The sequence below is a fragment of the Anopheles merus genome, chromosome 2R (genome assembly GCF_017562075.2).
Source record: "Anopheles merus strain MAF chromosome 2R, AmerM5.1, whole genome shotgun sequence".
NCBI lineage: Eukaryota > Metazoa > Arthropoda > Insecta > Diptera > Culicidae > Anopheles > Anopheles merus.
The window spans coordinates 51101296-51115748 of NC_054082.1; the positions used below are offsets into that span (position 1 = coordinate 51101296).

The window sequence follows — 14453 nt, forward strand, 5'->3', positions numbered from 1 at the left end:
TCAATTTCCACGTACCCAGAGTAGCAGCCCGGCATCGTGTATTTCTCTCCCTCGATCGAGGCAACACGCGCTACGGAGAAAATAATCCTATAGCGTCCATGTCTAAAATCTTTAACTCATCCGCTAATTTGTTCGACTTCGACATAACTCAGGCCAAATTCAGAGAGCGTTTACGTCTATCTCAATTAAGGACCACATAAACCGTGCTTTCTTCGTCTTTTGTCGTTTTTACATATATATATATATATATATATATATATATAGATATGCTTTCATGTAAACATACACGTGTAAACTTATATTAGATCACTTGTTTAAACCACATGAGTTCGATGGGTTAACATTTAAACAAATGAACATGACCGGTTCGTCGGTTGATTTCTTGCGGCCCGAAGCCTTCTGCATCTCAGCAGTCGGTGAAGCCCATAGGATGCAGAATTCTCCTACACAATGCGTCTCTGGATTTTGCTACTGATATTGTTGTTCGAAGTAACGACTGTTCCAAAATAGCAGAAATCCTTTTCCACCTCGAGATTGTCGCCATCAATTAATACACTGCTTCCCAGAAGGTCTGGGTCTTCGGCAGGCAGGTACTTCGTCTTCGTCGCGTTGATTCTCAATCCAATGCTTGCTGCTTCGCGATTGAGTCGGGTGTACGCCACACACACCTTCGCCGATAATGGCGATGTCATCCGCGAAGCCAAAAAATTGGAGAAACCGATAGAAAATTCGAATGACGCCTTCCAGGGCGATGTTGAAGAGCAGACAGGAGAGTTCGTCGCCTTGGACTGCACTGTGCATACCGAAACTGAGGTAGAATCTTCAATCTCAAAACGGAACTCACAAAAAAATTGGATTCTATCCAGCATGTGGCGATAATAGTAGCAATCGTCTTCTTTGAATGCCTTAATGAGCGTTTGAAATTAACATCGCTTTCGAAATAAATGGCCGTCCCGTTTCTGTTTACGTCTTGCATATTTTTATAGGATTAGTAAGGAAGTCATTTTGGTTTGATTTAATTAGTTCTGAATGGATAATACGTTCAAATACTATTAATGAAAAATCAAAACGACAAACAGCCCGAATAATAACTGAAAACTTGAATTTCAAACACAGGGCGTAGTACACAGATTGACTATTAGGTGGCGCTTACTTGAAACATATCGTTTCAAGATTGAGTTTCGATGTTTTTCTTGTCCTACATGTGGAAAAACTTTTTGGGAAAACTAGAAATGATCAATCATGAAAGTGCAGAAGTTCAAATGATATTAAAATGTTTAGTTGACTGCAACTAAACGTTTACACCCAATCTACGTTTGATTATTGACCTAATTTTTTTAAAGTAACATTTTAATTGTGGATGAAGATTCCTACCTTCACGGCCAACCCGTCTGAAAACATCGCAAAAAAGTCGAAACGTCAAAACCATCCAGCAAAACGTCAAAATACAATTGCTGTCAGATGGTTTTTCAGGCCTGAAAGGAAAGAAAAAAAACAACAGTGTTTTTCCTGTCCCTTCGATACGGAAAATTATTTAATGGCTTCGCTAAAAGATTGGGATGTGCTCCGGCTATCGACACTGATAACGAACGTGAATGCGAAACTTTCGGCTAGCATTCGAATCGACAAGGAGTATCAGCTGTTGTGTCTCGTGCGCCAGAATGATCAGATACTGTTCCGGTACATCGACCACCATGGCGAGGTTCACCTGATGCTGCTGTGCTGGTTCGCCGAGAATCAGAAGAAAATTCAGGACGTGTGTTTCGACAATGAAGGCTCCCGTTTGTTGGTGTTTTGTAAGCATGCTCTTTCTTGTCACTGAAAGCGCTCAACCGTTTGACCCACACCCTCTCCCGTCGCAGGTTATGACAACACGCTGCACATCGTGCCGGCGCTAGCAATTTGTGATAAATCGTACGAAGATGGCAAACGCGCTCCCGAGATTACGTCCTTCATCGTTCCGTTCATTGGGCCGCACGAGTGCCCAAACCCTCAAACATGTCCCAACAATTCGCACAACAATCATCCACAGACAGGCAGATCGTCGCACCGTTCGTCGGTTGCTTCCGAGGCTAGCCTCAAGGGTGCGGGGACGGCGAGCGGAGGCAGCCCATCGTCGTCCGAACCGAATCTCATCTTTGACGCACCGACCATCAAAAAGTCGAGCTCCACGTACACGACACACAAGATCGATGAAATCTTTTCCCTGAACAGTATCTACCGGAAGCTGTTCCTGGAGCAGCTGGAGCGGGCACGGGCCGAGGAGAATGCGAATCGCAGCATATCGGCCACCGGTACCGACACACCGATTGCGATGCAAACGATCGAAGATTTCTTTGCCGACGGGTGTCAGCTGAAGGAGAGCGGTAGCATACCCGGGGACGCTACATCGAAGGCGTCTACGCCACAGGAAACGATTTCCATAAGCTCCAGCTTGGAGTCCACGGTATCGTTGTCCTGTCCGTATCCAACGTGCTGCAGCTGGTGGAAAACGCTTGCAAATGAACCGCGAGCCATTCTGGGCTATTCGGATGGATCGATATGTGTCGTAGGTAAATGAGGACGGTTCCGAGGCGTATATAAAACAGCTCTGTTTTACACAAAGTGTCTCAACATCCCTGTTATCTTTCAGGACTCATGCCAAACTGTTCGTTTCTCGGCGATACGAACTGTGAGCGAGGATCGATCGAGAAGCTGATTATCTGTCAGGACAACAGTATGGAAACGATCAGTCTAATGATCAATACATCTACCAAAGAGCAGTGGAAGCTACTTCTGGAGCAAAAGTCTATCAAGTACACCTTCCCTGGCGCCATCACACCCACCTCCGTGCAGGACCTCAAGTCCGAGCTGCTCAAATCTCTCTCATCCGATGGCACGGGCAGTGAAAGCGGTTCCGTTCCGATAGAAGATTGGCAGATTGTACTTTCACTACCCAAGGACGGTGAAACGGCAAGCGGAAGTCAGCAGCGGCAGCAAGGTACCGGCTCGCAACCGAACAACAACGCGGACAGTAACGATTCAAGCCCCAACAGCTCGGAACCACCTTCGGGGGATGATTTCGAGAAGGTAGAGAGCGAAACCGCCACGGACGGTAATGATAAAGCGGAACAGCAGCAGGGCGCCCTGCCGAAGCTGTTCCCTGCGGCCAAAGCGCGATTACTGTCGTTGCGTGATCTCGGTGCGAAGAAAATCGGCACGCTCAAGCTGAAGCTTTCGGAAAGCCGAATCCGTGCGAAGGAACGTGAAAAGTACAAGGAGCAGGCGGCAAATCTGGCGGTAATGGAGCTACCGGGCATGTACCCGGAGATTCTAACGACACCGGCCGGTCCGTACTTTGTGGTGCAGCATTTGGATGGCAAGTATTTGCTGAGCGCACTGCACTCCTACTCGGACACGCTGTCGGTGCACAGTATGGACATTAGCTTGATACCGTTGCACATCTACAAGCTGCCAAAGCAGTGCCATACGACGCTACTGACGAAGAACGTGCTGTACGTGCTGCATAGCGTGCAGGAGGAGGAGCAAGAACCGGCCGGTGACCCATCGGAAGAGCCTTTGGAGTCGAAAGTGGATGGAAATAGCTTGGTGGATGACACTACTAGCAGCAGCACAACTGAGTCGGGTGTACCGAATACGGTCAGTGTGGTCAGCAGTAAAATAGCCGCAATGAAGATGGGCGACGATTGTGATTTCAACGAGCATTCGCTGCTGGGAGTTTTTCACTTTCCGGATGAGCGAGTGCTCGACATACATCGTGTGTCCCCTGCCTGTAGGAAGGAGGATGGGACGGTGGACGCAGCGCCCTGTACCGATCCACCGGAACAACCACAGTCAAGCGCAGGGGAAACGAACGATGGACGATCGATCTTTCAAAAGTCGGCCGTTTCAAACTATCTGCGCATTCAGCGGGGATTGCGCATGGAGCGCAAACTGGACATGTCCGAGCAGCAGGTCATGGCGGAAGAGTTTCCCAGCATCGAGTTCGACCAGGCCGTGATCGTAACCGATCGCAATCTGTATTCGGTTGAGCTGGCAGACTGTGGTAAGAATCTGTTCCTAAATCTGGCCCACAAGTGCATTTGGGCGGCGTGCGAAGATTTTTGCGCTACGTTTGGGCTGCCGCTGGCGAGCTGTATCGAGTACGCCGGGGACGTGCTGTTGCGAAGGAAGCGCATTTCGGAGGCGCTCATGACGTACAACGTGGCGAGACTGTCGCCGATGAAGACGGCACTGAAGTTAGCGCTGGCAAACGAGAGTAAAGCCCTGATGAAGCTGTCCGCAATGGCGTTGCGTAACTCGCACATCATCAACAGCCAGTTCCTGATGCACGACGTCATGCGGCAGCTGGTCGATGAGGCACACCTGGGGAACGTTGTGTACGATTCGCTGATGAACGTAAGATGAGCCTCCCCGCGTGGGATGTTTAGGGTCAATGCATTGAAATCGCATTTACATTTTTCTTTCCCTTTTTAGCTGAACTCACGGACGACGCTCAAACCTATCAACACTGGCGCACAGTGCAGTGATTTCTCGTACGACAACGACGACGTGATGCTGGACGTGCAGATTTCCCCGGCGGATCAGTTTCACCTATCGAACTTGATGTTTCTTACGCTGTGTGAGCGCTGCACGGTGGACAAAAACTACATCCCGCTGTGGAACTACATCGTTACGAACAGCAAGTATCACACGAGCTTGGCCTGCATCATGCTTGCCCACGGGAAGCTCTACTCTACCGCCGTACTGTTGGCGATGACGCGCGGCACATGTCTCGATGTGTTCAGCTGTCTCGTAGGCACGTGGGAACAAACAGTCGCCGAAACGCAGGCAGCAACGCCGGCCGAAACGAACGCATTCGTGTACAACCTGTCGAATGAACTCTTTATGGAGTGTCTCATTTACCTGCGAGACTACACGATGAACTATCTGCAGCTGATACGTAAAAATCTGGACGTGTTCGACATCAACGTGCTGGAGCGACTGATCCGCCAGCTGAACCCGTTTCATCCCGTGTATCGACCGCTGATGCACCGGCTTTCGAACCATGAAAGCACTGCCAAGGAGCCATCCGGCCGTCCATTGCTGTTCTTCTGCAAAGCGTTGATTGAAACGTTTCTGGCCGTATCGGTTCGGGCTCAGCAGCTGAAGATGCACCACGATGGCTCGTTTCTGAACGCCCTGAAGCATGTGCGCGTACACCATGAGGAGCGTGCGATCGAGATACGCCTGGCACGGTTTTCTCCTATTGCGACTGGGTTCTTTCATGCGGCCGCCGTCGTTAGCCATACGGCATACATTTGGGGCTCGAACGGTGTAAACTGTGCGCTGAGTCGAACCGCACTGCAAGGGGACGCCATTGGAGCAAATGGCCAACCACCGGCCGTAAGCTTTCTGCGTCAGATTGAGCTCGACGTGTTGGCTGTTCAGTGTGGTCGACTGCATACGCTGTTTCTCACCAGCAATGGGGTAAGTGAGATGGAAGAAGGCGGTTGGTGGAATGAGCTAAGTAAGGTTTATGTTTTCGTTCGTCAGCTTTATTCAATGGGCGCCAACAATCTGGGTCAGCTAGGAATCGGGAATCACGTTATCAACGCCCTGCAACCGATGCTGGTAAAGACGTTGGATGGAAAGAGCATCACCCACTTTACTGCCGGCCAGTATCACAATGCGGTGGTGGCAAATGGGCTGTTGTACACTTGGGGGTAGGTAGTGAGTAACATCGATAGGTTGCAGCGTTAATAAGCCTTCCGATATTTCCGCAGCTGGGGCGTGTTTGGACAGCTCGGTCACGGAACGGTGAATGATTGCAACAAACCAAAGATTGTGGAATTTTTCAGGAATAAGGTAAAAATTTATATTAACAAAAGAGTTTGTTTTGACGCCATGTACAATTCGCATCGATTTATCTTCATAGAAAATACTACAAATTGCGCTGGGTCATGCACATACCATGGTGCTGTGCCGGGGAGAGCACGAAACCCACAGCAGCCTGTACGTGTTCGGTTCCAATCACTACGGTCAGCTGGGTTTGGGACAGGAAGATCCGTTCGGCGTTACCGTTGATACTCGCAATGGGAAATCGTTCCTGATATCGCTTGTTCCCCGCAAGGTGCATCTAGACGAAGAGATATGCGTTATCAACACGAAACTGTTTGTGAACGTAAGAATCCGTCATTCTCTATAGATGATCAAACAATTGGTACATACATTAGCGTTTCCTTGCAGCTGGTTTTGACTACTTCGAACAAATTGTACACCTGGGGATCTTCGCCGCAAGCATTGCGCTTAGCTACGCAGGCAAGAAAACGTGCAAAATCTTCCAACACCGGTAAGGGCGGTAGTTACTCCAAGTTCAGCTCGATCCTGCGATCGGGATCGAAATACAACGGCACAGAACATACGACTAGCGCAGCGGAATCGGCCCCGAGCGAAACAAAGACACCGCAATCGACTGAAGAAACGGACAAGGACGAAACCGAGACGACAACGGGCGACGAGTCGAGTAAACAAGACGACACGGAAAGACAAACGAACACGAGCGACCCGTCGGATGACGAATCTGCTGCAGGACAATTAACGGATGCCAGTATTATTATTCCGGAGATCAAGATTACCGATGATGGACCGGCAAGCAACGAAAAGCTACAGGCGGGAAGTGAAGCGGACGAAAAAGCAAATACCAACAGTGGTGGCGACGACGCAATGGAGCATCTTTTCCCATTGTTTGTCGACACATCTTTGGTTGAAGGAAGAATTGTAAAGGTAAGAGCATTAAAGTAAACCGTGTACGGTATGGCAGATACAATAATCTTTGCTTCGTTGGCTTAGATTTCGAGCGGCCTGTACCATTTTGCGATCGTAACGGAGGATGGGTCCATCTACACCTGGGGCAAGAACATCGAACGTCAGCTTGGTCGCGAGGGTGGTCGTAATGAGGTGCTGATTCCTACCCGCTTGGAGACGGTGGACAATGTGGAGCATGTCGAGTGTGGGGCCGACTTTACGCTGATTATGACAAAAGATCATGTCGTGAAGGCTTGGGGTAACAACAATATGGGCCAGTGTGCCAAAGAGATTAACCTCGATCGTTCCGGAATACCGGGCAAGCTGGTGCGGTTGCCCATCTCGAACCGTGTTGTGCGCATCCCGGACAGCTCCCAGTTCATTGAGGCTCCGTACGAGGTGAAGCTGCCGACAAACGATGGGCTAGGATATGATGAGTCGCTGCGGTTCCTGAAATCGATGCCCAAGTTCAGACGCACGTTCGTGTTAAAGAGTGCGTTGGAGAAGCTGATTAGCAATAGTATTTCGACAATAAGCTCAAGCCTAAACGACGTCAGCAATGCAGAGGAGGTGGATGATGTGGTCGGTGACTTGCCGGATTCGTTAGGCGAGGGACGGTTGTTGTTGCAGCAGCAGCAGCAGCACGCCAACAGCACGATGTCTTCGTTGCAATCCGTATCGTACGCCACCTCACCGACATCACTGGCAATAGACGACGAGGAGGACGATGAAGAGGAAGACGACGAGGATGACGATGAAGAGGCCGGCATTGTAGGAGAATGCGAAGGCGGACGAGCGAAAGGTGGAACGGATCGTTCCGCGGACTCATCGCGTCTGTTCAACGAGCGACACTTGCTGGGCAATGATTTCATCCACTACTGTTTGTACATCTTTCACGGGCTGTACAGTCAGGACGACGTGCTGGAGCTGACAAAACGCGGTACGGAGTATCACATTCGCATGATGATGCTGAACTACGATTACGTGGAAGCTTTCCGGTTGATACTGGAGATGCGTTCGTCGTCGTTGTCGTCATCCGCTTCGGCTGCCACGATTGCGTGCCACACGCAAAACATGGTCAAAATCTTCGAGTACTTCACGAAAGACTCCAACATCATCCCGATGGAGATGGGCAACATCAAGTACTTCATTTACGAGCTGTTCATGTTCTTCATCCGGCACAACTTGAACGTGAACGTGCTGGAGGAGTTTTTTATGCGCAATCTCGACTGCTATCTGGTGCAGTTGGCGTCCGTACTGTACTTTAACAATCTGAACAATCTACTCACGTCGCCACCGCGCGGTGCATCGGCGACCGGTGGCGGCGGCGGCGGCGGCGCGATCGATACGGAGGTGCTTGCCCTAGAGCGTAAGCTGCTGGACAAGTTCAACAACAACAATGGCAATCCGTTGCTGACCGGTGAGCTGTTTGGGCAGGGACGAACGGCTGCCGGTAGTGGACAGGTGGTCCGTAAGCTCGAAAACACGGACACAATCTGCAAGGCGCTAAGTACTACGTTCAGTGTAACCGTTTGCCAGAAGCTGTTGGAACATTTCGATCGCTTCAAATGACTATACGCGTTCGGTGTCGATGAGATCGGTGACGCGCAGGAAAGGATACGTTAAAATGTGAGCGTTCTATGCGTCAAGGTGAAACGGGCCTCGGCTATTCTGATTCTATCCGTTGATTTTATTTTTTCGAGATGAGTAGTTTATTTTTATTGTTTTGACATTTTACAACCACCTACAACCAAATTTTACCAGCACCAGGTGCAGCAGAGCAGAAATGAAATAGAATAAGCGTTTTGATATTAGTTTGTGATAGGAGCGTGGAGAACTGAGCTCCTTTGCGTTTGGTAGGGTGTTGACACACACATTCACATAGTTCCCCTGCTCGCTTTACAATGGCAGCTTGGTGGAAATGTAATGGGTATGTGTAGCGTTAGTTTCGGCGCGACCTATACAATCATTTTTTACTACTATTGTAAACAACTTACAAAACAAACATCAGTAACAGACACGATCACAGTGCCAGAATAGAGTAAAAACAAAACTGGGTACGCACAATGATAATCGTAGAACGGGCTATCGTCCGAGTGTAGTGTGTTTGCGAAGGGATTCTAGTTTACGTTTGACTATGATGATGCAAGTGTTTGTAAGCAATTTTTCTTGCACTACTCTGGCAACTATTTATTATACCTTTTTGGTCTACAAATTTTGTGAGACAACTTTTGGCAACGAATTATGAAGTATGTTGTATGTTTGGTATTTCTTTGAAACGTGTGTGTTCTTCATATACATATATTTAGATATGATTATATCAGTAGTACGATCCGCGTCGAGTCTAGTGACTTTATCAGCTTAACTTATTTATACATTATATTACTTACCCACCCACCAGCACAACTGTAACTCGTGTAATGAACATCAGTATGCGTGTAGGTTATTATATTTTAAAATCTTCCTATTTTTAATTGTGGACATCTGCCCGAACGTTTATTTGTCAGCGTCAGCTTGAAAGCGACAAACGCGTTGCACTTGTGCCAAGTGGCACTGTTGTCCATTTTTAATTACAGATAATTTTGCGCAACCCCTCCCTTTTCGCTTTGTAGAGACGGTAAAAATTGTAATCAAACGATATAATTAATGATTTGCCATATTGATCCCATTTTAACATGCTTCATCTGATTAGCGTTGTTTGATGTGTTTGGCCGTGATTTGTGACAGCAAGCTGAAGTGCAATTAAGGGGCACCAATAGAGAAGATTCAAAGCACAGCAGCAAAGCAAGTAACTCACAGTAAAAAAGAGTCTCATTTATGATCGAATCTTGTGTGAAAAATGATGAATAAAAAAAAACAAGAGGGTAATAATCGGTTGATAAGCACAATCATTGCAGCAAGCTGCCCGTGCTTGGAGTGGGGAAGAAGCACATCACAAATTGATGTTTTTTTGATTGTGACAATGTGCTTTTTGATATGGGATCTGCTAAAGTACTGCTTGTGATGAGTGCTGGTATGCTGTATATGGGCAATGGTAGCGTGGTTAAACTCTAAAAAAGACTATCATGGAATACAGCGTGTTGGTTCAATGTTGTGGCCTCTTGTACGGGGAATGGGGGAATGCTAGACACTTGATGCTTCGCAAAAGACGACTAATTTAAAAATAGCACTACAGGGACGGTATACAACTGGCAGCAGAGTCAAATAATCAGCAATTGTGCCGAACTCATTATTCTAGTCCAGCAATCCAGAGTGTGGAGATGATAGAGATAGTTTAGTTTTACATTTTTCATTTCCCTTCAAAAACGTTTTGTTGCGTTCGTCAGCGTTTTACCTTCGGTGTCGTGAAAGCGGCGAGGCACTAAATCAGGGCGAAAGGGCACAAAAGTATGTGGCAATGAGCACGATGCGCCAGTGGTTGTGTGATGGGGCCGTTGTGGTCTATATTGCAATATGAAACGTTACTAGTAGAACAGTAATTACAGCAAGACAAGTAGCATACACGCTCATATTCAATGATATATCAACCGTAATGAACCGTGTGGGGACATTGTAAGCATTAATCATGCACTGTCGTATCTCCCGATGAGATCATTTAACATATTCTTCTCATCCATCGGTAGGAAAGCGCAACGGGGGGAGGAAGAGCACGCCGCGGTAATATCGCACCTCCCACGGTAGGAAGGGACATTCTAGTTGTTCGATAGTTGACTTATTATAAGCAGGCGATCAGTCAAGCTTTATCACAAAACGCTTTAAATATGGATCAGTGAACAATAAAATTAACGCAAACGATAGCAATTCATTGTTAAAGACATGGGAGTGTGAAGCGATCAGAGTAGTAGTGAAGGAGTGAAGCCTGAAGTACGGCAGCATATACTGTTAAACGAAGCGCGTGGTGAACATGGTTAACGAGTAAAGTGGGATCAATTGCACAGGAAGGATAGGGCAAACAAACGAAAAAGCTTATATTATGAGACGCTATATCTTGACGAGATTCTTTGAGTAGGAAAGCAATACCAGCAAGGGCGTTTGTTTCGGAGCATAACGCTCCAGTATCGGTGTGCCATGGGTGCGTGAGGAGGCTATTCGCTTATTCGCGCACTATCACTAGGAGCTTGCCTTGTGGAAAGAACTGATGGGTGGAACAGTATCATTCAATAAAGGATTTGTTTACTGCAAATGTACGCCTTTTAGTGTTCTAGGGAAAAAAGGAATCATTTGACGGTATATTCAACAATTCTATCGGAACCAACATCGGGGGGACCAGCATTATTCGAAACCAATCGTTCGAAGCTGGTCGGAGTCGTCCAGATCTGGAGTCGTCTGAAGTCGTCCAGATTCGGAGTCATCCAGAGTCGAAGTCGTTGGTAGTCGGAATCGACCGGAGATGACCAGAGTTGATCAGTGTCGGGGCCGAAGACGTCGGGCTGAACTAGTGGTCGATTCCGAGTTGATTTTGCCGGAACACATATCCGTTCTCAGATTGAAGTCGTGGTGGCATTCCAGGGAGTACATCACAAATTCCGACCCGTGGGAGTAGCGGATGCTGTAGGTCGAAAACGGAATCAAAGTCCGCCGATCAACGATCTCGGGTCGACCCGAATGATCAGAAGGTCCAAGAAAACATAAGCGATTCCGACCCATTGTTTCAGCGAGTTTGGATGGGGTATTGACTTTTCATTGAAACGACCCGAAGAATTAATTATATTTTGGCAAAATCATGCACAATTGAACAGTCAAGTATGTTCTACTTCTTCTTCTTCTTTGGCTCAAGAACCGATGCCGGTCAAGGTCTACCAACCCACTTGTGGGGTTGGCTTTCAGTGACTTATTGATTTCCCCCCATAGCAGGATAGTCAGTCCTACGTATGGCGGCACGGTCTATTTGGGGCTTGAACCCATGACGGGCATGTTATTAAGTCGTACGGGTTGACGACTGTACCATGAGACCGGCTTCTACTAGCGAAGGCTATATGAAAATAAATATGAATAGAAACGTATGATTTGTTGTTAACCAGCAGCTATAATAGTTTTAGGGCCAGCACATTCAAATGCATGTTATTTGTACAGCTGTGAAACTACTTCCGTAATTTTGTTTTAGTTTAGATTTGCGTTTTACCGACTAGACCTTCACCATGCGGCAGATCTTGGAGAAGATGGCTGAATACAGACACGACACATACCATCTCTTCATTGACTTCAAAGCCGCATATGATAGCATAGCCAGGGTAAAACTGTATAACGCTATGAGCTCTTTTGGAATCCCAGCCAAACTGATAAGGCTAGTTAGAATAACTATGACCAACGTCACTTGCCAGGTGAGTGTGGATGGAAAACTCTCAGGACCTTTTGCTAGCACCAAAGGTCTGCACCAGGGGGATGGGCTTGTCTGTGTCGTATTCAACTTGGCGCCAGAGAGGGCCATTCGCGACTCGATGATGGAGACTACGGTAACCATCTTCTATAAGTCGACCCTGATCCTGGCATACGCAGATAATATAGACATCATTGGTCTGCGGCTCTCCTATGTAGCTTGAGGCTAACCAAAGAATCCAGCAGGTGGCAGAGAACCTCGGATTGCGGATAAACGAGGCAAACACCAAACTGATGGAGGCAACAACAGCGGCCCTACCAACAACAAATCCAAACTTACGTAGGCGTGATGTATAGAAAGGTGAACGCACTTTTGCAGTCGTCCCAGAATTCGGGACAAAAGTCAGCAACGACAATAGAATGGTAGCTGAGTTGCGCGCAAGAACCTCAAACCTCAAAGATTCGGTGGCAACGGTCGATGCTGGAACTATATAGCCGGTACCTATATAGTACCGGTACTTACATACGCCTCTGAGACATGGACACTGTCCAAATCTGACGAAACCCTCTTAGCCGCGTTAGAGAGGAAGATGCTCAGAAGGATTCTTAGCCTCGTATGTGTGGAAGGACAATGGAAGAGTCGTTATAAGGACAAGCTATACGAGCAGTACGGTGACCATGTTGTACGCATGGAAACAAACGACCCAGCCCGTAATGTCTTTTTAGGCCATCCACAAGGACAGAGGAGGCGTGGTAGGCCCAAATTGAGGTGGCAAGATGGCGTGGAGGCGTCTGCCATTAAGGACTGGCAGACGAAGGGGCGAGACCGTGAGCGGTTTCGGAAATTCCTGAGGCAGGCCAAGACCGCAAAGCGGTTGTAGCGCCGGATAAGTAAGTAAGTTAGCCAATCCTATTAGTGATACAGGAAGGCTTTGACCGACAATGGTTGTTACACAAAAAATCAGTATTTAAAATAATGCTTGGTAGTAAAAGCATGTTTGATAGGGTGGATGTTGAATAAAGACGGTCTCGCAAAGGCACTTGAAAATCGGCAAAAAATGATGTTTCAAAATTGGTCCGCAGAAACAACTAGTAGGTTATAGGTTCAACCCATCTATATTTAGTGCCAGATTTGATTTCAGATTGGAGTATATCCTGCAACAAACACAACCCCCCCTCTCTTCCACCGGTTGATAGTTTGTCGTTTTAGCTCTAGGTCGGTTCTTTTGCACCCGAGGTGCAATTTCCGTTGCTTTTCAAAAATGAAATTGTTTCGTTCCGTTCGTTTCCGTTAAAATAAACGGAATTCCCAACACTAGTCCAGAGTCGTCCAGAACTAGTCGACGGTTCCAAACCATCGGGATATCTGGTGTACCTCAGGGCAATAATCTGGATCCACTACTTGTTACGATCTTTGTAAACAAGTGCTCGAGTATGCCAGCGTAGATTGGAAGCCATCGACCAATCGCCTGTCAGTAAGACCAGAATCCATTCAGCGTTAACTCTCGCGTTATGCTATTTCTCTACTTCCATGGGAATCTGATAGATCCTGAATGCTGTATGCGGATCATCATATGCTCCTCGGCCTTCGCCAGCGAATTGCCAAACAACTATTCGTAGCAGGGTTGCTAAATGGAAGTATTGACTGCTCAATACTATTTCAGTAACTCGACATATCTACCCCAAAGGGGGCACTACTACGCTCACGTCCACTGCTTGGGATCCCTCACCGCCACGCTAAGTTCAAGTGGTTTATTCAATGAGGTTTATTCGCTATTCGACTTTAACATCTCGCTACAATCCTTCGAATCCATCTACATTCCATCTTCGTTACAATCGAGATTGTTTTCTAAGCAGATTCCAACGTAATCAATATATGTTCTTCGTTTTGTAACGATCATTTATAAGTACCATATTTTTATTTATTTATGTATTTATTTATTTATTTATTTATTTATTTATTTATTTATTTATTTATTTATTTATGTATTTATTTATTAATGTATTTATGTATTAATAGATGTATTTATTTATTTATTCATTTATGTATTTATTTATTTATTTTTTATACAATTCTGAGTCTACTGAACGTTGATTAAACTCTCTTCAAAATAGTTACAAACACAAATTGAGGAAACTTGTGGACATATTTGATGTACAGGCGGTCCGCGAGATACACGCTTAATAGGGACTGAAAACGGCCTCATAATATAGCGTATCTTGAATTTCCACGCAAGTCGAATCTTGTAATTTTAAGCCAAAATATCACTATTTTTCGTGTAATTTTGCAAGTAGGGGGTAATTTTAGCCACCAAATTAACTATTTGATATGATTCTACTGTATTGCACAG

General features: G+C 46.6%; 1 protein-coding gene across 1 annotated transcript; it reads left to right on the forward strand.

Moving 5' to 3' along the window:
- The first annotated feature begins 1427 nt into the window (after positions 1 to 1427).
- Positions 1428 to 10532, forward strand: LOC121588299. Its single transcript, XM_041906055.1, has 9 exons — positions 1428 to 1796; positions 1863 to 2552; positions 2633 to 4398; positions 4477 to 5469; positions 5536 to 5705; positions 5766 to 5847; positions 5918 to 6163; positions 6229 to 6765; positions 6832 to 10532. Exons 1-9 carry the CDS (start codon positions 1538 to 1540, stop codon positions 8356 to 8358), a joined length of 6270 nt encoding a protein of 2089 aa, XP_041761989.1. The 5' UTR covers positions 1428 to 1537; the 3' UTR covers positions 8359 to 10532.
- The last annotated feature ends 3921 nt before the right edge of the window (positions 10533 to 14453 follow it).

What these genes read in the sequence shown, in the direction of transcription:
- LOC121588299 (XM_041906055.1), top strand. Translation starts at nt 1,538, where the DNA reads ATGGCTTCGCTAAAAGATTGGGATGTGCTCCGGCTATCGACACTGATA. An exon ending in TGGAATTTTTCAGGAATAAG is followed by an intron (nt 5,848 to 5,917) that starts GTAAAAATTTAT and finishes TTATCTTCATAG; the next exon opens with AAAATACTACAAATTGCGCT. An exon ending in ACACGAAACTGTTTGTGAAC is followed by an intron (nt 6,164 to 6,228) that starts GTAAGAATCCGT and finishes GTTTCCTTGCAG; the next exon opens with CTGGTTTTGACTACTTCGAA.